Source organism: Saccopteryx leptura, chromosome 9, assembly GCF_036850995.1.
Source record: "Saccopteryx leptura isolate mSacLep1 chromosome 9, mSacLep1_pri_phased_curated, whole genome shotgun sequence".
Lineage (NCBI taxonomy): Eukaryota > Metazoa > Chordata > Mammalia > Chiroptera > Emballonuridae > Saccopteryx > Saccopteryx leptura.
Window position 1 is genome coordinate 60,509,859 of NC_089511.1, and position 24,402 is coordinate 60,534,260.

At 40.1% G+C, this 24,402-nt stretch overlaps 1 protein-coding gene across 21 annotated transcripts in view; it reads right to left on the reverse strand.

Annotated features, from left to right (window-relative positions):
- Positions 1-24,402, reverse strand: part of ANK3 (ankyrin 3) — a 755,326-nt gene that overhangs the window by 342,450 nt on the left and 388,474 nt on the right. For 3 of the 21 annotated variants that reach the window (XM_066348437.1, XM_066348436.1, XM_066348433.1), the window contains exon 1: positions 12,088-12,599. The exons of 3 other annotated variants lie outside the window; for them this stretch is intronic. In XM_066348437.1, the coding sequence (XP_066204534.1) occupies positions 12,088-12,201 (114 nt within the window). In that variant the 5' untranslated portion in view covers positions 12,202-12,599. Of the gene's footprint in view, positions 1-12,087; positions 12,601-24,402 lie in introns of those variants that run through there. 15 more of the 21 variants (XM_066348442.1, XM_066348439.1, XM_066348443.1 and 12 more) reach the window with 8 other exon arrangements.

Sequence of the window (24,402 nt, forward strand, 5' to 3'; positions counted from 1 at the left end):
ACTGACTGTTATTTAAGATATTTCCATATTGCTTCTTGATTATCATCCTCACTTGCAATTTTTTTCACCTATGGACGGAATGAACATTAGTACTAAGGGTGCTTAGAATATGCTGTTGTGCAGATGAACATTAAAAAAAATAAGGAACGTAAATTTGTGATTTCCACATTGGGCAGCTGCCCAGGTGCCCATCCTAGAGAGAACCCTAAATACAAGTGCCATTTTAACAACCAGTTCACCAAACCTGGCTCTGGGTTTAACTGTCCTATTTGGAATACACACACACACACACACACAACCAGATATTTCATGTTTGATTTAATTTTGCGTTTATAACAGCTCCTTGCAATAGGTGTGATCACAGATGAGGACACAGAGGCTCAAAGCAGGTAAGCCAATGATCTGAGATGACTCAGCAAAGAAGTGACAGTGACAAGACTCAAACTGAAGTCTATGTAACTCCTCAGCTCACACCCAGGCCTGTGTGCATATTCCACAAAGCCTCCCCAAATCAATTTTCCTATTGTTTCAGAGATCCCTGGCAGTACTTAAAAAAAGGGGGTGGATTAAGCTCTATGTGCAGGCACAGCACAAATCATATTAATAATTCAGTTTCCACTAAAGCTGCAGTGACGCTCTAGGAAAGCAGGTCAAAGCTGCGAATGCCAAGTGTACCTAAGAACACCCTCCCTTCCATGCAAACAAAATCCTAACTAATCCACCAGAAAACAAAAAGATAATACTTCTTAGATCCCCAAAAGATGGCTGTATAATTATTTTAATCTTATCTCATGGAAATCCCACTGAAATACATGATATACAATCAAAGCACAGTGACCCCGCTCTTCCATGGAAACCTCGGAGAATGATAAGGATATTGGCTCACACACAGTGGAGCAGGAGAAAGCCAGGCTGCCTTAACTACATGAATGAACGTCTGTGCAAAATCAAGACCAGGGTTCACATTAGTCAGGTCCTAACACAGTCAAAGCAGAAAACAAATATTTTTAAATGTATTCACAGTCATGGTCAAAGATCCAATTTCAGCTAAGATAAGCATAATCAAAATCTTTTGAAACAACCCACAACCTGGAATTGAAGAGGATGACCAGCATAGCTAATTCTATACTAATAAAGACAAATGAATGTGTAAATTACACACTCCTAAATTACCAGTATTAATCTATTAATTCTATCTGGAATAAATGTGGATGGGATAAATGAGCATAAGGAAACCATTTATTTTTAGATGGCAAAGAATGACTGTGGCTGAGGAGGCAGAGTAAAGCAGGGGTCATTAACAATGACCATTCTTCAAAGTAAAGAAATTAATTGCATTCAGCATTATTCAACCTTAATACGGTTATCTTCTTGTTATTTAAGGGCAGGCAAATGTATTTTGAGTGTTGACAGAGCTAAGTAAATGTACTCACTATGTTACTGAATCAGGTTGCAGTGGCCGAGCAACGGCACAGAGCGAGAGTAGGTCCTCACAGAGAAAGAGGGAGCAGTGGACAGTGTGGCCATTCAGTGACCTCAGAACCGTCCAACACATCCTCTCTTCTTTACCCCTAAGCAACTAGGGAGCAAGAGTGTGGCCAGAAGTGATGAGACTGAACATTTTGGGGATTTACTAATAGAAAACAATATGTATTGTTCGAAGCTCTGTCTCTGGTAAATGTTGCTTCCCTAGCCTAGTGTAAATCCACAATGCCAAAATCAATTAGGATCTTTTTGTATCTGATTCAAAACTGTTCTGTGCTTTGCAATAACCCTTAACATCCCCATGTAGCATTTGAAGATAAAAACGTAGATCTTAAGTCATGCATCACTCTATAAAAAGCATTTTTTATCTGATAGTTACCACAAAAATCAAATGAACCATAGCATTGGTAATAAAGAGAGGCATAAAATGATTTAAAAACTGATCAGAAAATAATGAAAAATGAAAATAAAAGCTGTCTCCAAATGCAAGAATCTTATACAACCAGTAAATAATGTGTAAGCAGAATAGTGAAACAGTGCGAGGCAGGGGGTGGGGGAAGCTTTAGGGTTTCAAATTCTGCCGGGCGGTCTGAGGAGAGAGGGAGAAGGGGTGTGCCATGAAAGAAGGCTGTCAAAAGGCCACTTTAGCCTGACCTGTGGTGGTGCAGTGGATAAAACGTCGTCCTGGAAATGCTGAGGTCGCCGGTTCGAAACCCTGGGCTTGCCTGGTCAAGGCACATATGGGAGTTGATGCTTCCTGCTCCTCCCCCCTTCTCTCTCCCTCTCTCTGTCCTCTCTAAAAATGAATAAATAAATAAGAAATAAAAAAAAGGCCACTTTAGGTTCTGGAACCAGGTATGAAAAGTGATAACTCAATATTGATCACATTATTCACTCTTCCCTGAGCCTCCACCTATCCTGAAATGGTAACACCACCTTTTTAGTGGTCATGCTACTAGAAAAAGTGATAAATTGGTTGGTAACAGTATATGCACATATCTTATAGATATACTTGTACAAGTAACATTTTGTTTTTTTTCTAATAATTATAATATTAAAACTATGGAGTGAAGATATTTTTCATTCAATTCAAGTAGGTACTTTTCCCCTTATAAATATTTCAATGTTTATGTCCCAATCTGCAAGTTGTTAAAAAAAAATATTGGCCCTGGCTAGATAGCTTGGTTGGTTAGCGTATTGTCCCAAAGTGCAGAGGTTGCTGGTTCGATCCTTGGTCAGGACACATACAGGAACAGCATAATGTTCCTTTTTCTCTCTCTCTGCCCTATCCTCTCTCTCTGCCCTATCCTCTCACTGAAATCAATAAATAAAAATTTAAAAAAATTACTTGATATTTCTTCTATCTGTACATATGGTTCTTAAACTTTCTCCATTGTCTACCTAGGCTACTGTTTAACGAGTGAGAGAAGCTAATTAATAATAGTGTTAATGAATAGAAAATGTACTTAACATATAAATCTTCAGGAGTATTTCTCAAAATGTCAGATTTAACTCCCTGAGGACTGTGGGAAAGTCTGCAGAAGGCTGAGCTGCAGGACTCAAAGGGCTGTTTGAGGATGCCAATCTACTAGTAAAGTTTCATCAACCAGTTTTCTGAGTGCGTACTGGGTGTAAAGGTTCTTAAAAGCAATTCCTTGTTTTCTCAGTCCCTCTACTTCCTGTTGGCTAGTCACCAAGGGAAGCTGGAAACCCTTGCTAAGTACTTTATGCTTTTATTATATAATACTCCTACGCCTTACAATATGTGCAAGTAAAGGATTAATATTCCCATTTGAACAACGTGGAAACTGAGGCTCAAAGCTATTAAGTCAGAGCTGTGATATGAACTCATATCTAGGCCCAAAGCCCATTCTTTCCACTATCACGAATGACTATAGTACGGTAAGCCCTCAATTCACGTCATCCATTGGTATTGAGACAACATATAAGGAAACCAATGTTACTATGGACTAATTGATACAAAGAATTAAGAGTTAAGTTCCTACAGCATCTATCAATGTTATAACAAAATGACATTACTTGAGGTCTCACTGTATTTAGTTCTCTTCCCATAACTTTCTCCTTATTTTGTGCCTGTTTTATTAACATTTGTATTCCTCTACTCAACAAAATTTACCATGCTTTTATACCCTCTTCAACTCTATAGACTTCGAAAACTATATTTTATTAGGATAAAATAATGCTGCTCATACTGTTGAAGTGACAAGGATTTGGGGGTGCCTATAGGTAGAGTATAAATGTTTCAGTCCCTAGTGTGCAGTTGCTAGAAAATCTTGGGCTTCCTTCTAACACGCTCCAGTCCAGTTTTCTCCTCCATTCTCTTCCATGCAGTCCATACATCCTTCTCACGTGGCCTTTGTTCTGCCAAAAGGCAAGTTACAGATGTGGCAGACGTGAATGTTAGTCTCTATTCTACTCTCTTTAATGGGCTTTACGTAAATTCAAACAGAACTGATTATGTAATCTTAATTAGTAGAAGGTCACCTATGACTGAGAAATAACTAACTTGATACAACTAAACCTAAATTGAAATTTATACCTTTTATAAGCAGATGCCATATTGGACAATAATGAACCAATCCATTTCCTGACACCACTTTTGGGGACTTTAGCTTAGGCAAATGCCTCTTTACATGTGGATGACACTATGGCACAGTATTAATACAAATTCAAGTTTGATGAGGAGTACAAAAGGCTCCAAAGGAAATCCACCAAAACAATATTCTTTTCTTTTCTTCACTCCTTCACCCCTAGCTATGTAGAGTAGTACGAGCTGAATCCAAAAGGGGCAGGTTAATGTGCCTGCAGGCCCCATTCTTTATGTTACCAGTCCCAGAATAGCGACAGGTATAATGAGGTGCACAATACATTTTTTATTAAATGAATAGATGTAGGTTAAATGATTAATGTAAACTTTTCTAATAATATAACTAAAAAGAAAGTAAAGCCACTGCCAAATCTTCTTTTTCCTTAAGCATAACTACAAAATACTAACATTTTTCCATATTGAGATTCAAAAATACACGTGCACACACTCACATACAAAATTCTGCCAGAGGAAAATTAAGAGACAGAAAAGATCATGGGCCTGAAGAGTAAGGAAGAAACAGTTCAGTAGCTACAGTATGGCAGTGACAAAACTAACAAAAACTTTAAAACATATTTAGACATTAATGAGTGTATAACTTATACTTAACAAGATCTTGCACTGGTTAGAAAGGTAATTATTCAAGAGCAAGAAAGTGTTAGGTTTTTAGAAAAATGAACACATAACTTTATTGAGAAAAAATGTACTATGATAGTAATAGCACAGAGAACCAATCAGCTGTCAACTTTTATTTCATTCCTTCCCAATACCTAAATATCAGGGAACATGAAAGACACAGGTTTACAACCATTCTTATGACTGAGCTAAACCTTCTTCCATCCATCCTTTCCATGTGGTGGAAAAGTGGACACAGGGCTGCAGCCATATACTCCTAGCGACTTTACTAGCCCAACTTCAATGAGTTGACATGTTGGCACAATTCCTGAGGGCTGAGGTTGGAAACAGTCCATTTGCCTGTTCATTATGAACAGCACCAGCAACAACAATTACCCTTATATGGCTCTTACTATGTGTCAAGCACTGTCTAAATATTGATTCTCATTACCGCCCTGTGGCTAACCACATACTATTATTATAGTCATTTTGCAGGTGAAAAGACTGAGGCACCAAGAGGTCAAATAACTTTCCCAAAGTCACATCTGTTAAATGATAGTGCCAACACCCCAGCTCACACAATTTTATTCTATAGTCTACACCCTTAATCATTGCATTATATTGCCTCTCCTATCCATCTGTTCATTTATCCACCCACTCATCCATTCAGGCCTCTCCTCCCCACCTTCTTCTACCACGTACTGTTCTACCCATCTACCCATCTACCTATTCTGCAAGCCCCAGTTTGGCAATAGGTGATGATAATACCACCTCCCCCCTCAAGGAGTTCACACTCTCTTAGGTGAGACATACATGCAAACACGTAATTCCAGTGTAGACTATCAAGTAGGCTGATAAACTCCAGATCTCTCAGGAGCCTAGTTTCTCGATATGCTTGGCAGAGCAGGAAACAGTAGGTTCCTGTGTGTGTGTGTGTGTGTGTGTGTGTGTGTGTGTGTGTGTGTGTGAGTGAGAGAGACAGAGAGAGGATAGGGACAGACAGACAGAATGGGAGAGAGATGAGAAACATCAATTATTTGTTGCAGCACCTTAGTTGTTCATTGATTGCTTTCTCATATGTGCCTTGACCCGGAGGCTACAGCAGACCGAGTGACCCATTGCTCACGCCAGTGACCTTGGGCTCAAGCTGGGGAGCCTTGCTCAAACCACATGAGCCCATGCTCAAGCTGGCAACCTCGGAGTTTCGAACCTGGGTCCTCCGTATCTCAGTCCAACGATCTATCCATTGTGCCACCACTTGGTCAGGCAACAGTAGGTTCCTTTTATCGCATATGGATCCAAACAATCCTCTTCCCCAAAAGTCCAGTTGCTCAAGTATAAAACTTTACCCTGCCTGGCATCTTATACCATAGGTGCCATAGGTTCCTAGCTAGATAAGTAGTCACAGGAAAAGCCTGTGAATGTTAGGAAGAACCAAGATACTCTAGCAAGAAATGATATTCAATAATAATTCAGATATCCTGAAGGCTGTTCTAAAACCCTTAAAATGCTTGGATCCCAAAGGAGACTGCTAGAGATTCCTTACCATAAACTCAGTGGTTAAATACAGATCCCAAAGTCCAATGACCCAAATTTAGTCTTGGTCCACAACTGACTAGCTATCTGACCTCAGACAACTTATTTATTCTCTTTAATCCTGCTTTTAGCTCTGAAAGGTTAGGATGAAAATAATACCTGCCTCACAGAGAAGTTGTGGGGAAAGAAAAAAGATAATTCATGAGCATCACTCTGCACATTGCGGTATACAGCAAGCACTTAGCATGGTTGTGTTGTTACTATAGCAACATGTCTCTGAGGATCTAAAGTTCTGGTGTTGGTAATTCCTTTCATTTTTCAACATAAAGAAAAAGAAATTCTTAAGGTACAACACTAAAATATATTAAAGAGGATAAAAAACACACATGCATTACCAGACTGGGTTCTTGGAGATAGCCTGTGAACCTTATTTAATTAAGGTTCCAATTGTCTAGGAAATAGCTTTTCACTTAGAAGATTATGTCTACGGCCATACCACCCTGAATGCGCCCGATCTCGTCTGATCTCGGAAGCTAAGCAGGGTCGGGCCTGGTTAGTACTTGGATGGGAGACTTAGAAGATTATCTGATTAAGTCCACTTTGATGTATAGTTGTGAAAATATTAACTATGTACTCTGTATAGTATAGTAGTAGTAGTTTAGTAGTTAAGACCTCAAGGTAGAGAGTTAGGCCATTCAAATTGAAATCTCAGCTCCACTACTGGTTACTGTGGGAACTTTGAGGGAGTTAAGTTAAAGACTTATGCCTCTCAGTTCCCTCATCTGTAAAATAGGGTTAATAAAAATATTTTTCTTTTTAAGGTTGTTGTGAAGATTAAATGGGCCTCCACCTACAAAGCAACTTAAAATTCTGACTGGTGCATTTTAAGTGGCCAATTAATGTACTCAGAGAAAAGACATGAATCCAGAAAATTTAATTCTTTATCTTCCACTTCAAGCCAGGAGTTTGACAGTTACCCTAGAATCTGATCTCTCCCTCTCACATCCTACAGACAATTCATTGCCAAGTTTTATTAAGCCTTCCTCTACAGCAACACCCCCTCTCCCCTGGCAGAGTTTTCATCTGGTCCAGACCCTAGCGTTTCTGTTCCTGTATCACCATCACTACTTCCTGTCTGCTCGTCTCACTGCTGTCTAAAACACTGATGCTTCAGTGATGGTTCTACACCATAAAGCTATTCCATCCCCTCTGGCTACCACCACCATTCAGTGCCAGTCTCTCCCTTGTTTGAGCTGGATAATCCTCACCTTGTAAAATGAACCAGCCCCTATTCGCAGTCATTTTTCCTGCCCTACACTCATGTCCCCCTTGCTCTATGAATTCCAAAACAATGTTTGTTTCTCACACACCAATGTTCCCTCTACTTCCATCACTTGAGGAACGGAGTTCCCATCCTTCTGCCTGTCTATCCCGTCCACTTCTGCTCTAAGGCTCAGCTTCTCTGAAACCTCATCTGATCCCATGAGTTGAACTGGGGGTCTTTCTGTGGGCTTCTGTAGCTCCCTTTTCATAGTTTACATAGGATGTTTAATGGTGCGCTTATCTTTCTCCTCCCTCTGCATGGAGCTACTACTGTACCGTAGCTACACTATGCCCTCTTTAGCTTTAGCTCCAACAATAAATGCAATGCCTGATCCATAGAAGGCATTCAATAAACATTTGTTGAAAAAGTGAAGCAATGAATATCCATTCCTGCTCTGTCACTGAATAGCTGTATGACTTTAACAGCAATCACAGAATTAGCTGTCATTTTATCTCAGTATACCCCTGGGTCAGTCATATATGTAGGAAGTAGAACTCAAGAAATGTTACCTTTTTTTTATCAGTATAAATTTCCTTAGGTCACCTCAATGTTTTTTTAATCATTCTTATTATTATTATTTTTTTAATTAAGTGAGAGGTGGGGAGGCAGAGAGACTCTCACATGTGCCCCAATGAGGATCCACCCAGCAAGCCCCTACCAGGTGATGCTCTGCCTCTCTGGGCCGCTGCCCCATTGTTTGGCAACCGAGCTATTTTAGAGCCTGAGGCGAGACCATGGAGTCATCCTCAATACCTGGGGCCAACTTTGCTTGAACCATTTGAGCCATGGCTGAAGGAGGGGAAGGAGGGGGAGGAGGGGCAGAGAAGCAGATGGTTGCTTCTCCTTCATGCTCTGACCAGGAATCAAAACCGGGACTTCTACAAGCTGGGCTGACACTCTACCGCTGAACCAACGGTCTCCAGGACAAAGCTTTTTATTTTTAACAGGACATAATAAATATACTTCTCACAAAAACTAAAGAATATTTCAAAATGAATATGAAGCAATAAAATATCCCCTAATTTTTGTGAGCAGTATATATACACGCACACAGGTACACACAAAATTTAAAAAAAAATTGAATAAATTAAAGTCAATTGTCCTAAAATTCCTCACTACTGAAACATATTTTAGTTTATGTAAATAGGGCCAAACATGTAGGTGACACAGCATCAGAAGCCAGGGGCAACGAGAAGTGCAGGAACTGAAATGCATTTATGACTTCTCACCCTAATGGGTGCATGGTAGCTTGGCCCATCTACTGGCCAACACCTGTTGGCTGGGACCCAGCTGGGTGCAGGGGATACTGAAAAGTTCCTCTTTGGCCTGACCTGTGGTGGCACAGTGGATAAAGCTTCGCCCTGGAATTCTGAGGTAGCCCAAGCTTGCCTTGTCGAGGCATGTATGGGAGTTGATGCTTCCTGCTCCTCCCCCTGTTTTATCTCTTCCTCTCTCTCTCTCCTCTCTCTCTAATAAAAATGAATAAAAAAAAAAGTTCTTCTTTGCAAGTTGTTTAGTGAGGGCATGGATCTGATATGAACGCACCCAAGGCATCTACCTCCCTTTGGCACACCTTCCACTTGCTGCCCATCAGGAAAGAAGGAAAGTGAAAGGGAAAGATGTATCAGGAGCAGGGAGGAACAATGGAAAGGGGTGCGTAAGGAAAGACCTATAAAGGCATTAAAAAGAAACTTTTAAGCTAGATACTCATGGAAATTTATTTATTTATTTATTTATTTATTTATTTATGCTTCAAGCCGGATAAAAGATTAAGGATTCATCCACCTACAAGCATTTCTTTTTTAATAAATAGTAAGATTTTCTTTTTCTTGACGGTAAAGTTGTGCCAAGAATAAAACTCATCATTATTAAAATTCAACTAATTATATATTACTAGAAGTTTCTGACTTCTTTTTGGACTGGTAATCACTTATTCATGGTTATCAATATTCATAATAGACCAAATGTATAACACACTGGGTTTTTAAAAAACCTGCTGAAATGTGAATTCAATGTTAATTTTACATATATTTTAGTAATGTCTCATACTGTATGATGCTGTGTCATGCAGCTACAATCAAGAAAGGTTCACCTTGGGCTTACTCCATCTGAATTGCAGGGGTACCACGAACCAAATTTTTTTTATAAATTATATACTCTGTATAGCATTTTCCTAAGCTTTTCTATTTTGTGATTTTATGAGTACCCACTATTACTTTTATGTAATTAAAAGATCCTAGATGATATTTTTGCATCTTAGCAAGAGCATCTATCCCCATCATAACTCACAAAATATTTAAAAGCAGCTTTTCCAATTGACATGCGACACACAATTCCGGAGCAAAGCAGCTCACAGGCCTTAATTAGGATCTTAGTAAAGGGTGGGAAAAAGAAATGCCAAGTTGAAAAAATTCCATTTGTACGGAATGAGTGTTATATATGCTATACCACTGAAAGAAATCTAGGGTGTATCTTCCAAGTAATTCAATCTTAACTTTGCTCATGAAAAGTAATATGTGAAATATCCATACTTCTTTTGGCCATGAATATTAAATCTCTTCTAATACACACACCTTTTACAGGGGTATACACTTAGTTTACACTGTGTGAAGTATCAGCGAGCACACAGCAATGAAAGTGCTAACTGGAAAGCCACTTTTTGGATCTACTCTGAGTGTCCTGAGGACAAACCACTGAAATCTGCTTGCACGTCAACAATAGCAATATTGATATTTCTCCACGTTCCCTCTGGTTGCTAAGAGCTTTACATCGGACAGGCTCTGTTGTACTCGGAACAAAGCATTTGTTTCAGCTCAGTGAGTCCAGAAACTCTGTTTGCCTTCCCCTCGTCCTATTTTGCTTCTAACTCAAACAGGGGCCTAGGCACAGAGGCCGCAGGCCTGTCATTGCTACTACAGGAAGCTGCTGAACATACCTTGGTTCAGCTAACAACTCTTACAGAGAGTCATGACAGCGTACCTTATACAAGCACATGTACCTTTCCGCATGTTTCTTAGAAGCCAGCTTATCATGGTGCGGGTGCGCAGGGGTGAGGGGAGAGGGGCACAATAAATAGCAACCCACCCACAGACAAACCGAATACAGTACAATTAGACCAGAACTTAGCCAAATGTGGCAATTTCATAGCGGCTCTGTTTGTACAAGGCTTTGAAATACACCTTCACAGAATTTCCAAAATTTGTACTTTGGTGAAAGTATATTCAAGAAGTTTATTGACAAGAATGTTGAAGTGGGAACTACCTAAATTTAGCATCTTGCAGCAAAGCAACTGCAGCCCTCCTCCAAACTCAATCTTATTAGGTTTGTCATGGAACAAAAGGCACAGATGTCTCTCTAGATCTCAACTCTAAAGAAAGTGGCAAAGGTACAGACAATATCCATGATCACTCCTGAGGAGAGGTCCATGTGGTGCAAGAAATCTGCATGTCATTTAGAAAAGCACATGCATCACTGCTCAGAGCACATTAAGATCATCTTTCCCTTGGGAATTCTCACAAAGGGACATAAAAATGGTTTATGGCCTGACTTCTGTATTCAGATCACAATTTTCATCAATTTGTATTAATTGCCATGGAAGAAAAATGATTTGGGGCCTTTCTCCCAGGTTGGTACCCGGCAGTCTCCTTAGGTTGGTACCTAAGGGCACAGCCACCAAACAGTAAGCACTCTCGGGCTGTAATCAAACACCACTGACCTAGAATATTCCTATTTTTTGCCCTACATTAGAATATTGGTAGGAAATAATCAATGCCTATGCTTTGATTTAAAGCAGTCAGTGTCAAAGGGGACAAGTCCCTGTCGTGTCACGGGAATTCCTGCATTCAGAACTGTCACTCTCACCCAGCAGAGAAAAACAAGCATCTATGATTTTAGCTGTATTGAACAAAAGAAAAGTTATTTCTAGCAGCTTATTTTCATTGCACAACCCAACTAACAGCATCATCTAGAAAAAAAGAGGCAAAAGAAAAAAAAAAACCAAACAAACGCAAGGCAGGAAATGACTTTTTCTGCTACATCCTTAAGGTCACAGATCTAACTGAGCAACCCACACATGTGACACAGTTCTAGCACAAAAGCTCCTTTTTCATGAGACAGACCTCTAAGAAGTACAAAACCTGGCTCACTGGCCTCTTCCTCAAACCTAAGTCCCTGCAGACCATTAACCTTGACTGGGCTGAAACAAAACTACTTTGAACTCCCTTGCATACCTTTCTGTGTCAGGAAAACATGCCGGTGCCCATGTCGAGTGAAAGCATGCCTTCCTTCCGCATCAGCACTGCAATCCCCCCCACACGGGGTATGTCTTCCCTGGCCTTGCCCATCCATCCTATGGCCCCGGTCGGCCATAGAATCGTGTATCCTCTGTTCCCAATTTACACACCCAATTTATACTCCACACAGCATGTAAAAATAGCCCCTAATGCTTCTAACAGAAGCTGAGAAAAGATTAAAACAAAAAGAAGCCAGGCAAGATCTATGCTCTAGCACACATAGCTACCTTTTTCTTCCGATCCCGGGACCGTTTGCGGTGTTTCCTTTTTTTCTCGGTCTCTTCTTCAGCATTGATTTCTAAATCCCTGTTTTTCTTTAATTGTGAGGCTGCATGAGCCATAATGCATTGAAAAAGATCCTCTCAAGCACACGGTGCTTCCTGGTAAAAGGTGATATCCTCAGGCACCTTTGATCAGGTTTACAGCAGCATTCCAATCGCTGGAGAGAGAGAGCCCTCTGGCTAGAAGCAGGAAGACATTCAAAATGCAAAGATGCTGTAGAAGCTGAAGCTTTTAAAAACTCAAATGATGGTTTCCAGACTTCATCCTACACCTTCCTCTACCTGAACCTTTACAGGAGAGTGCAGCCATTGTAATGCATTTACCGTAGTGGAGAGAGAAGGCAGCTGGGACAGAGGGAGCGTATTATGGCTGTATCCCCTGCCACCAGCTGGAAGTGTCTAAGTGAGTCCTCCAAAGGGGGAACGCGGCAAAGGATGCTTTTCCAAAGGGAAAAAAAGCAAGAGTCACCACAGATGCAGGAGCAAAAATCCAGCACTAATTCTGAAAACCTATTTTAGAATCCTTCGGAAAAAAGACAGGGCTGCAATTTATGCATTACCACTAGATCTGCACAGAGCATAATTTAACCCGTAACAGAATGGAGCAGTTCCTACTTTAGCTTAACTGCTGATGGTGACAAAAATATATAAAATAAGATTTCACAAAACAGACTAAATTTTGCTATGGAGATCCTGACTACATTATAGGGAAAACAATGCATGCATTGCTGATCTCCTCCACACTGCGTCCTTTATGCTGAACTGCCAGCCTAAATGCATTTTGTGGGAGAGGACTACAGAAGGGCCTGTTGTCTTTTAAAAACAACATGCTGATTACAACACATCATACAGAAAGACGTGAGCATGTTGGTGCATGGAACAGACGCCTGATTCATAGAAATTCCCCAGGACCATCCTCTCATGTGGTCCAAGGGTCAGAGAAGGGGCTCTGGGCTGTAATCAGGGTTTCTGAAATGCAGATTGGCTTTCATGTTGGGTTTTGCTTTAATCACCTTACTATTTTTGCCACCTGAGTCCTCAATGACTGCAGCCTCTGAATATTCATGATGTGAAGTGAAGCAGCAGCCTTCACAAGGCCTGCTGGGGTATTTTCTGCTAGGGTGCATGCACTGGAAGAAATTTAATAAGTCAGGATTTATTTACACACACACACACACACACACACACACAAACACACACACACCACAGAATATTCACAGAGCTTTAGCAAGAAATAGCTAAAATATCAGACTGGACCCAAAACATCTCGGCACTGGTAAGTTACCCTACATTTACTGAGAAAATAAGCAGAATAAAAAAAGATGATGCTCTGCTGACAGTCTTAGTATCTGTGCTTCTAATACTAATAGTCCACTTTGGTGATCAGTGCAGTTGACTTTGCAGGACGGACTGATAAAGTGTGTGAAGGTCAAAGCAGTGAGTCCCAAGACAGCATGTGAGGATGTGGATAGTTCTCCGGAGCTGCTGATTACAGGCTTCACTAAGAGCCCCAAGCGAGTTCCTGCAAACAACTGCACACTGTATTTCTGATTTGGAAGGTATTTCCCTTCCTGAGGTGCTTTACAATCTCTGCCAGGCAGTGATACGGGATGAATGGGAAAGGCGGGGACGGTGGTCATTCCAGCGCTACCACATACAAGGGACTGCACGCTCCTCTCAGGCCTCGCTGTGAACCACGTGTAAACCACGCTGGTCCCACAGTCCCCGAGGGCCGATCTGAAGCTCCTGTGCTTACCTCCCCACAGAAACTCTCCTCAGGAAGAAAGCGGTCCAGAAAGGGTCTCGACTGCCTGTGAAACCATCGCTGGACAAAAAGGATGGGGAATGAAGGTGTGGAATTAAACGTAACTCAGATCCTAAAGCAATGCAACTTAATGGGAGCTTCATTGTAAAAATAAGAGTTTTTCTACTAGGGTTTTTTTTTTAGCGTGAGAGTAATAGTAGGGATGGAGAAAAGAATAAAAAATTAAAACTTGGGTATGATTTCTTTCTAGATAAAGTCATTCTGTACTTTTGAGGAACATTCATACCATTTTCTTCCTTATTTTCAGCAACTTGAAGAGGACAGCCAGCTGGAAAACTGGCTGGTCTCCCATTGGCTCCGGCCCTTTATCTCTCTTCCTTTGTAGACACTAATGATACTTTAAAATATATTTATAAGTACGCTTGACCAAGGTACCTTGTCCATCTGAGAACCACAGTTTCACATTGATCTCTACCAACCAAAGCATAACTGGAAATTAGGAAAACAGGCCAGAGGTATTTTCCAACACTCTTCTCTCTAGAATAATTCCCGGCCTCTCCAGAATGTTCAGAAGTTGAGAATCCGTCACGACTTTTATGCGATCATAACATGAATTTTTTTATGTTGGATTTTGCAGTATCTCAACAAGTGGTTAACCCTCTAAGTCACCGCTTGTTTAGATTCTCTTTCTTATAGAAAATGTGGGCCTTGTCCTCCATTTTAAAGCAGAACTTTTAAGAGTGACACTGCCAAGGAAAGGGGTCCTGTGGGCCCCAGATGTTGATTGTTAGGTTACTAAGGTCTCAGTTCCCTTTCTCCTTCCCCAGTGGACACCCTGACAGGGAATGCTTATTCTCAATACAAAGACATTTATGCAAGAGGCCCACAAATATTATTTTTCCCTCCCAAACTGAATTGACAGTTCTGTCGATAATTCTAGAAAGCAAGTCCTTGTAATAGCTGCAACTAAAACATAAAAAGAACTTTTAAACACTTTATTTTTTTGGTTGAAGATTTAGAAAACTTTTTCACTTAAGTCTCAAAAGTCTATTCTCTTCTGGGAAATTACAGAATTAGTACAGATGTCCAAAGTAAAACTGATTGCACAGCTGTCTCTGAGCAAAGGGGCAGGTCTCTGATGGGAAGAAGAAGGAGTTACAGAAATAGCATTATAGCAAGCACCCCATTTGAAGCAAAGCTCAACTGTTCAATGGTCAGCCCTCTTCAAGGTAACTTTCCTAGTTCTTCTCCCTGACCTTGGCAATGAGGGTATAATGGACAGGACTCTCACAGGCTGTCACTGGCCTATGCATAGAATGTCAAAGCTATAGAAAGTTAAAGAAAAGCAATTCTTAAGCAACTTCTCTCAAGAAAAAAAAAAATCTGTTCTGTTTTTTTAAATAGTTCCAGTTACAATAATTCTGAAACCATCCTTTCAAAATAACTTAAAAGAGTGATCTTCCAAATTTTTATTAGCTGCAAAATTTTTCTTTGAAAACGTCCTATAGGAAAGGTAGTTATAATAAATTTAACAGTAGAGTTTCTTGGCCGACTTGAAATAATGGTGTCCTACAGTCCCAGAGCCGGGCTCCCTGGCCCTTCCAGAAGGAAGTTTGGGTCAGATCTGAAAGCCAGCACACTGCAGCAAGGAGCCCTGGTTTTCCTTCACTTGTACCTTTGTCACCAGAAGTTATGTCAAGAAGTGACTCCGCCTGTTAAATATTTCCATATGATTTTATCTAAAATAATTCCTGTTTTCTTACCAGAAGCAACAAGTTCCATTAATAATATTTCCTGACTGTGCATTATTACAGCATAAAACTAGCACCGAAAAGTAAAAATCACTTCCAGTTTGGCATCTAGAGTGATGTTTATACCCCAAATAATTTCTAACCCAGGAATCAAAATATTGTGACTAAATATACCACTGAAAAGAAGTCAAATCAATTCACTGGAATGTTTTACAAACTGTAGAGATCACAGTCAGGGAAATTTTTTCCCTCAATTTTAGATTACACACTGCCAAGACCTTAAGACAAACTTTGACTATGACTTCAGCCAATTAATTAAACTTGACTACTCTTGGCTATCATTTTATATTGTATCTCCACATTGTTGAGCTGAGTCTACACACAGACAATTACATGTGATTCTTATGGAGATGATACTGCAGTAGTAGTCAACCTGGTCCCTACCGCCCCCTAGAGGGCGTGCCAGCTTTCATGGTGGGCGGTAGCAGAGCAACCAAAGTATAAATAAAAAGATAGATTTAACTATAGTAAGTTGTTTTATAAAGATTTATTCTGCCAAACTTAGCAAAAATCCAACATAAAGTACTTGGTAAGTAATTATTATTATATGCTTTAACTTGCTGTAACTCTGCTTTATAAATTTATAAAGTAAAGTTACTTCTCTACTTTATAAATCACCATTACTGTGGAACCGGTGGGCGGTTAGAAAATTTTACTACTAACAGAGATACAAAAGTGGATGGTAGGTATAAAAAGGTTGACTACCCCTGTGATACTATCACTTGGTAATTTTAAAGTTACAATACCTGTGCTCTTTGAAACTATTAGTACATGGTGATGCAGCAAAGCAGAAAATAGGGAGTATATAGAAGAACAGAGGATGAGAAACAGAAAAGATACGAGAAAAATAAAAGATTCAGTCTGCCAGGGAGGCAGCACCTTTTAACCCTGTCTCTGGTTCTGGATAATGAAGAATGTGCGTGTTTTTTTTGTTGTTGTTGTTTTCTTTTTTTTCTTAAGCTAGAAACGGGGAGAGACAGTCAGACAGACTCCCGCATGCGCCCGACTGGGATCCACCCGGCACGCCCACCAGGGGCGAAGCTCTGCCCACCAGGGGGCGATGCTCTGCCCCTCTGGGGCGTCGCTCTGCCGCAACCAGAGCCACTCTAGCACCTGGGGCAGAGGCCGAGGAGCCATCCCCAGCGCCCAGGCCATCTTTGCTCCAATGGAGCCTTGGCTGCATGAGGGGAAGAGAGAGACAGAGAGGAAGGAGGGGGGGGTGGAGAAGCAAATGGGCGCTTCTCCTGTGTGCCCTGGCCGGGAATAGAACCCGGGTCCCCCGCACGCCAGGCCGATGCTCTACCGCTGAGCCAACCGGCCAGGGCGAATGTGCGTGTTTTGATGGAATGAAAACTATTTTGTGCTGCACCCTCTTCTGTTTTCTCAGAAGCAGAGCAGCCTCGCCATCAGAGACATCAAAATATTTTCCCTTCACAAAGAAAAATGGATTCATCATCATTTCATTAATTTTGGCATCTGAGATAAAGGTGATGTCAAGAGAACTTGAGCAGGTTCTGAACATGTGGGGAACAAAAAAGAAAACAAGCACTAAATGTGTCAATGGTTACAAATGACAGAAAAGCACCCTGGGAAATTTTCCATTCATAGCCATATATTATTTTTCACTTTCAGATGAGACAAATGAAGTCCTAAAAAAAAAAAATTAAGTAAACCCAAAAGGGCTATGACCGGAAAATACTGAGGGGCTGGTGGTCCTTTCCATGTTCCTCACAGGGGTAGCACCTTTGGATAAATAAGCACTGGCCTCAGTTCCATCTTTCTCAGCACTTGGCCTGCCCTCCATTCCTGGAGCAGGCTGTCTGTCCAACTGACCGGCCTGACCTCAGCGTTGCAGAGCCAGCTGGTCCCAAGCGCTGGCTGCTTCTGCAGCCTCACATGAGCACCTGGGGGTAAGCACACCAGATGGCTTCCTGAAGGGCTCGCTACCACACCCATGTTGGCCAGCAGAAAGAAGGGGGATCCTTCGTCACACATAGAAGGTTCCCGAAGGCACAATCCTGCACAGTCTGTGCCCAAAAAGTAGACTGGTCATGTCTAGCAGAACACTGAGAGCAAAGCCTGCCCCCCAAAATGGTGGGCAAACAAAACATACTGGACCAGCCACTTCCTCTCTGGGCCCCTGTTCTTGCAGACAAAAGGAGCTGTACTAGATCACTTCGAAGACACTCTCTATAAATCCAAAATGCTGTGAATTGCCGTGACTGAAAGTTGTGGGTATTTGGAAATAAATAAAGATATATAGGAAATATTTATTTAAGAAAATTTTATAATCTGTACGGGTCAATTCAGCAGTCATCCGCTACATTGGGCACTGAAATGTGACTAGTGTGTGTGGCTGCAAAACTGAGTTTATAATTTAATTTAAAGTTTAAATTTAAAAACAGACTCAGTTGAGATACTGAAACACAGTAAAGTGTGTTTGGAACAATTTGAGTTTTTGAATCAACTTTTTCAAAATTAAATTTATGAAATAAAATACAGATTAGGTATTTCCCATGACAACTTAGCCTCCAAATTGAAATACAAAATACACCCTGGATTTCAATACTTTGTATGAAAAAATGCAATGTAAAATATATATCTCATTGATAACTTTATATACTGACTCATGCTAAAATGAGAATATTTTGGAGACATTCAGTTAAATAAATTATATTAAAATTAATTTCACTTTTAAAAAAGCCTTTTAAATGTGGCTATTAGAAGTTTAAAATATGTGTGGATCACATAATATTTCTATTGACAATGTTAGTCTATTTAAACAGAATAGACTATATAATAGTCTAAGGCACATTTTCCAGAAATTATCTTTCTGAAAGCAGACACTATTCCAAACAAGCATCAGAAGCCACTTAGTAGCCAGTCATCACACTTCCTATGGGAAGAGGGGAAGCACAAAAAGATAGTATGTTCTCAGGCACTTGTGCCAAAAACAGCATTCATATACTCACGGACTCACTCACTCACTCACTCGCTCTGCTGGTCACCACGCTCAGCACTTTGGGCATGAGAGTTGATCTCTGCCCTCAAGTAACCAAGGGGACGGAGAGACAAGTAAACAAACAATTACAACACATGTACAGATGCTATGGAAGCCGGACTATAGAATGAAACAGCCCTCAGAACAACATCTCCAGGTCAGGTATGAAGTGTTTCTTCTCCTTCCCTAGAATTTACAATTTCACAATTCACACCCACATCATCTAGTCCAGTTGTCCCATAGCTCATGCAGTGAACAGATCATACAGAATCCACTTTATGGCCCAGGCCCTGTGACAGGCACTGGTGATACAAAGGTGAATAGGACAGACAAGGCCCCACTGTCTGCAGCCTCCAATCTTCCGAGTAGAAACCAGGGAGAGTAAACAAGTGAACAGATAAGCAAAGAAGATAATTTCAGGTAGCAAAAAGTGTTAGAAAGAAAATAAAGCAGTATGACTGAATGGAAAGTCACTAGATGTGGAACAATTGTTCACTGACATTGCTTCTTCCCAGGTTTAGGGTTTTTTTTCCAAGAAAAGTAAATCAAGAAAGTGACAAGCCAATTGAGTTGAGCTTTCCATTGTATTAGGATAGTAATTCTCTCCAAACATCCCTCTAAACCCAAGACACTGATGGTACTGGCTGACCGTGGATGTGAATGGTTCTTAAGCAACGTCCTTGATTCAAATATATTTATTACCAAAGATAAGCAGTATATATGTTTTTGTATCACGTATTTCTTTTGTATCACGTATTTGTTTAATTATAACTCCTATTACCTTTTATTAACTTATAGTTTAATGACTCTTCCAAAAGATTGATGGAGTATGTCCACCAAGTAATGGAATAAACTTTTCTACGTATCTTGTGGAGGTAAGTCTTGTTCATACTGAACATAACATAGTCCATGAAATAATATCTATTTGATATTTCACTAAATGCTTTTATTTATTTTTTTATATAATAATCATAATGTGGCCCAAAGAAATGATAATGCAAACAAACAAGTAAGGGAAAACAGGTCTTACCCCAACTTTATGTTACAAGTAGCTATTAGACCATAGAGAAGTTCCATCTTTCCTGGGTCCCTGGTTCCATATGTGTAAAAGGAAATTGTTTCTAAAGTCTCTCTTTCTGAGCACATACATTCTGTGACGCTGAAATATAATTACAGTAAGAATACAATGATTGGTTTATGTATTGTTCTGCTGATGTGTTCTGATCAAGCTATAAAGAAAGTACGTTCACTTTCAAAATACTTGTTTTAAGGGAAACCAAAAGTCAAAGGTAGAAAGGAAATAGGATTTGAAGACAGAGGAGACTGCTGGCCAATCGGCGATCATTTGCTGACCCTGTATACGAGGGATGGAGTGGAGCATATAAAAGAGCCAAGTTTCTTAGTTTTAGATAATGAAGGATCTTATTAAGTTGACTCATGGGGTTATATTATTTCTATTACAGCAGCTGAGGGGAGGATAACAACTGAACACTATGCTGAATGCTATAAAGTAAATCAATCAAATATTCAAACTTAAACTCAGATTTAAGTTTAATAATTTAATAATTCTTTTTTTTTTTTTTTTTTTGCATTTTTCTGAAGCTGGGAACGGGGAGGCAGTCAGACAGACTCCCGCATGCGCCCGACCAGGATTCACCCGGCATGCCCACCAGGAGGCAATGCTCTGCCCCTCTGGGGCGTCACTCTGTTGCATCCAGAGCCATCCTAGCGCCTGAGGCAGAGGCCACAGAGCCATCCCCAGCACGTGGGCCAACTCTGCTCCAATGGAGCCATGGCTGCAGGAGGGGAAGAGAGAGACAGAGAGGAAGGAGAGGGGGAGGGGTGGAGAAGCAGATGGGCACTTCTCCTGTGTGCCCTTGCCGGGAATCGAACCCGGGACTCCTGCACGCCAGGCCGACGCTCTACCACTGAGCCAACCGGCCAGGGCCTAATTCTTTATTATATCATGGACCACATTAACCATACAGAGATTTATGGCTAACAGAAAAAGTATCATTCCATTTTCTTGGAGTGGCTCTGACTTACTGCCATGGAAGAGCTACTGAACCTTCTTTCTGTAAAATCAAAATAACATCACACGCCTCTTACCAGTATGCTCCAATAACAAATGCTTACGAAACAATGCAATCACCACACACACACAAACAAAAAACAAAAGCAGTACACATACACACAAGGCATTATCAAGCCGGGGTTGAATGCCACCCAGACCAATACTCAGTGTCCCCAAGTGTATTTAGGATTCCTCTTCTTCCCATGTATCCTACTACTTAAGTCTTGGTAAGTTTTTTCTTCCATGTTTCTTCAGAAGGCCAACTGAAAATCAGACTAATAAAACTCCTTTCCACTTAGCTTTCTGTTATATTGTCAGAATATTAGTAGAAGAGGTAGTACAGGTTAACTATTCAAAATACCTTGTTTGAGATATGAGGGTGTGTGTTTGAGTGGGGGAGTATTAATAATACCTTTTTTAAAAAGATAAAAGTTGTGAATAATTCTCTTACTCTTTTCCAAATTTTCTTTTCTAAAAAAGGCAGTGTGGGAAGAATCCCTTCTCAAATATTGTGAGGTATGGCTTGATTCAGACAGATTCACCCCACTTATTTTCTTTGGTAGGGGTCAGCAAACATTTCTGTAAAAGGCCAGAGAGAAAACACTTTGTATTCTGCCGGCTAGATGGTCGATTTTGCTGTTGTGGCACAGAAGTTGCCGGAGGACATGTAAAGGAATGAACACAGCTATGACCAAAAAAATCTTTATAGATACTGAGTTGGAATTCCATACAATTTTCATATTATCAAATAATTATTCTTCTTTTGATTTGTTTTTAACCATTTGAAAGAAAGCACTATTATTAGCTTGCAAGCTATACTAAAACAAGGCTGGATTTGACCCAAGGGCCATAGTTTGTGGACCCCTCTTCAAAGGCCTCACATGTTTAATGACATATTGTTCTGAGGGCCTCTGAGAAAGAGAAAGAACAAACAGTAGAGTCGAAACCCTACTGATGCTTGGAATATGCATGTATATACACATATACATGTACACACATATGCATATATGTATGCATTCATGTCATTATAAATGTGTATTTACATAATACCCATAAAAGGCTAAACTTTGTATTTGCCTCTGTCATCTGAGTGATGGAAAGACATGTTACTATGTACATTTTCTATCCTATGTAAGTCAAGTCAAACTTCGTTATTTATTTACTCCATAATAAATATTTTAGGGCATTTTATCGATGTAGCAGACTCCAACATATGTATTTAAAGACACCTAAACTCAACAAGTGCTCAGTAGTGAGATTAAGAACAATTTTTTTTAATTGACTTTAGAGAAAGAGGGAGGGAGGAAAGCAAGGAGAGAAAAAGAGAGAGAATGAGAGAGAGAAAGAGAGCGAGATCAATTTGTTGTTGTACTTATTTATGTATCCATTGGTTGATTCTTGTATGTGCCCTTACCAGGGATCAAACCCACAACCTTGGCATATTGGGATGATGCTCTGACAAACTAAGCAACCCAGCCAAAGAAGAACAATTTTAATTAGTACAGCTAATTCTGTATGCCATTCCATTCGATGGGCATCTGCCCTGGACTGAGCCTCCAACAGGACCATAAACATGAGATTCTTTATGCAATACACAGACCATCTGGTTCACTTTGCTCTATTTCCTCCCCTGGGTAGGTGACAGGACAGAAGTTCTTGCTTTATATTTTAATTTACTATTGTACTCTACATATGTCCTATTGGTTTACTTTAATTCTTTTGTACAGCAAGGCACAGGAATAAACAAATACTTATGGAGTACCTCCCATATTTTTAATACTGTGCTAAACCTAATAAAAAATTAAAGAGAACACATAACTTTTTTTTTTTTAATATCTGAATCATGATTACAGACTTACATGCTTCCTTTGGGCATTATTTCATTAAAAGAACTAAACTTGAAGATTTGTCAACAGTTAATGAATGGTACAAATTTCAAACAATTATCTAGCAATTAAAGATGTGGAAGCTATGGAAAAAACAAGCTTAAGTCTCTGACCTAAAAGAAACTATATCTGCTCTGAAGGAGGTGGATTGTCCTTCAGGAAATGTAAGATCAGTTTGCTCCTTCTTCCGCCCTCATACACACACACACACACACACACACACACACACTTAACTGCTATTCAGAGAAAGGAAAGGCCAGATGGCTTTGAGGATTAGCAGTGAGGAAAGGCCCAAGTTTCACCTCAAGGTTGTTATTAAATTCTAGTGCAGATTGGCAGAGACTCAAAATTCGGGCCATCTGAGAGCTCTTTGGGAGTCTTGGTTTGGTTCCTAATGAGCAGGTGTTGACATGGAAAAAGCTGCCTGTACAACGGAGCTGCAGGCACGGGCCGCCACGCTTACCAAGGTGGACCGAACCTTTCCCAGGACTTCCTGCACCCAAGAGCAAACCATGCTCTCAGCTCTGCACACCCAGCCATGTTTTGTGCCTACCCGCAGCAAACCAAACAAATCAGTCAATCAATAACAAATTAAAAATTGTGATCTGTTCTGAAGTTGTGGTGATTTTTACAATATTTGGCCCCACTTTAAAAATTATCCCCAGTGAATATTTAATTTAGATCAAATTTAATTTGGGGCCCAAAAAGTTTCAGTACCCCATTGTAGACATGCTTGTGCATTACAGACTGTGAACTACATTAACGATTTCTTAGATGGAAACTGGCCTAGTCTATTGCATGAGAATAAAATATACAGCAAAACTTCAAATACAGAGTTTTCCTTTGCAGCCATGGTCCTAAGGCTAGTAAAACTTGGCCAAACTCTATATTCCACCACTGATAATAGTGATAACTGTGGGATTAACTAAATAGAAATACCACTTGACTACAGGTGTGTAATGTATGTTACTCAGGTAGTGAACTCTTCAGTTATATTGGCAAGAAAAACACAGAATCCTGGCCAGCAGTCTAACACAGATGCAATACCTGTGACTATTTTAAACAATTTTCTAGCCAACTTATTTTTCTAAAGACTCTAGAACCTATGAATACTCCAGTTGTAAAACAAGAATGCTAATTAATTCTGCTTCCAATCAATAGTTTTACAAGTGTCTAAACTTTTTTTGTATACTTTTTTTTACTATAATGGTACACTTTTAAAAATAAATATCTGATGATTATTGGAAAATAATTTCCCCAGTCTTTATGAGTACTCGTGAATGTTAACAGCAAAAATAAAATTCCTAAAGTAACCACTGTATTATGAGGCCATTTTCTATTAGGATTGTAATAAAACCAGTATTCTTATAAGCAGATTACTTGGGAGTTTTGGTAACTGTATAGATTTTATATGGCTTGATAACTCTTATTATTTAGAGAGTAACAATAAAAATAATTCTGAAAATTGTAACTGTGGAGGGCTTTTTAAAAAAATCTTAATTCAGTGAGAGGAGGGGAGGCAGAGACAGACTTCCACATGTGCCGGTACCGGGATCCACCCAGCATGCCCACTAGGGGGCGATGCTCTGCCCATCTCTGGTGTTGCTCTATTGCTCAGCAACAGAGCTCTTCTTAGCACATGAGGTAGAGGCCATGGAGCCATCCTCAGCACCAGGGTCAACTTGCTCCAATTGAGCAATGGCTGCAGGAGAAGAGGGAGGGAG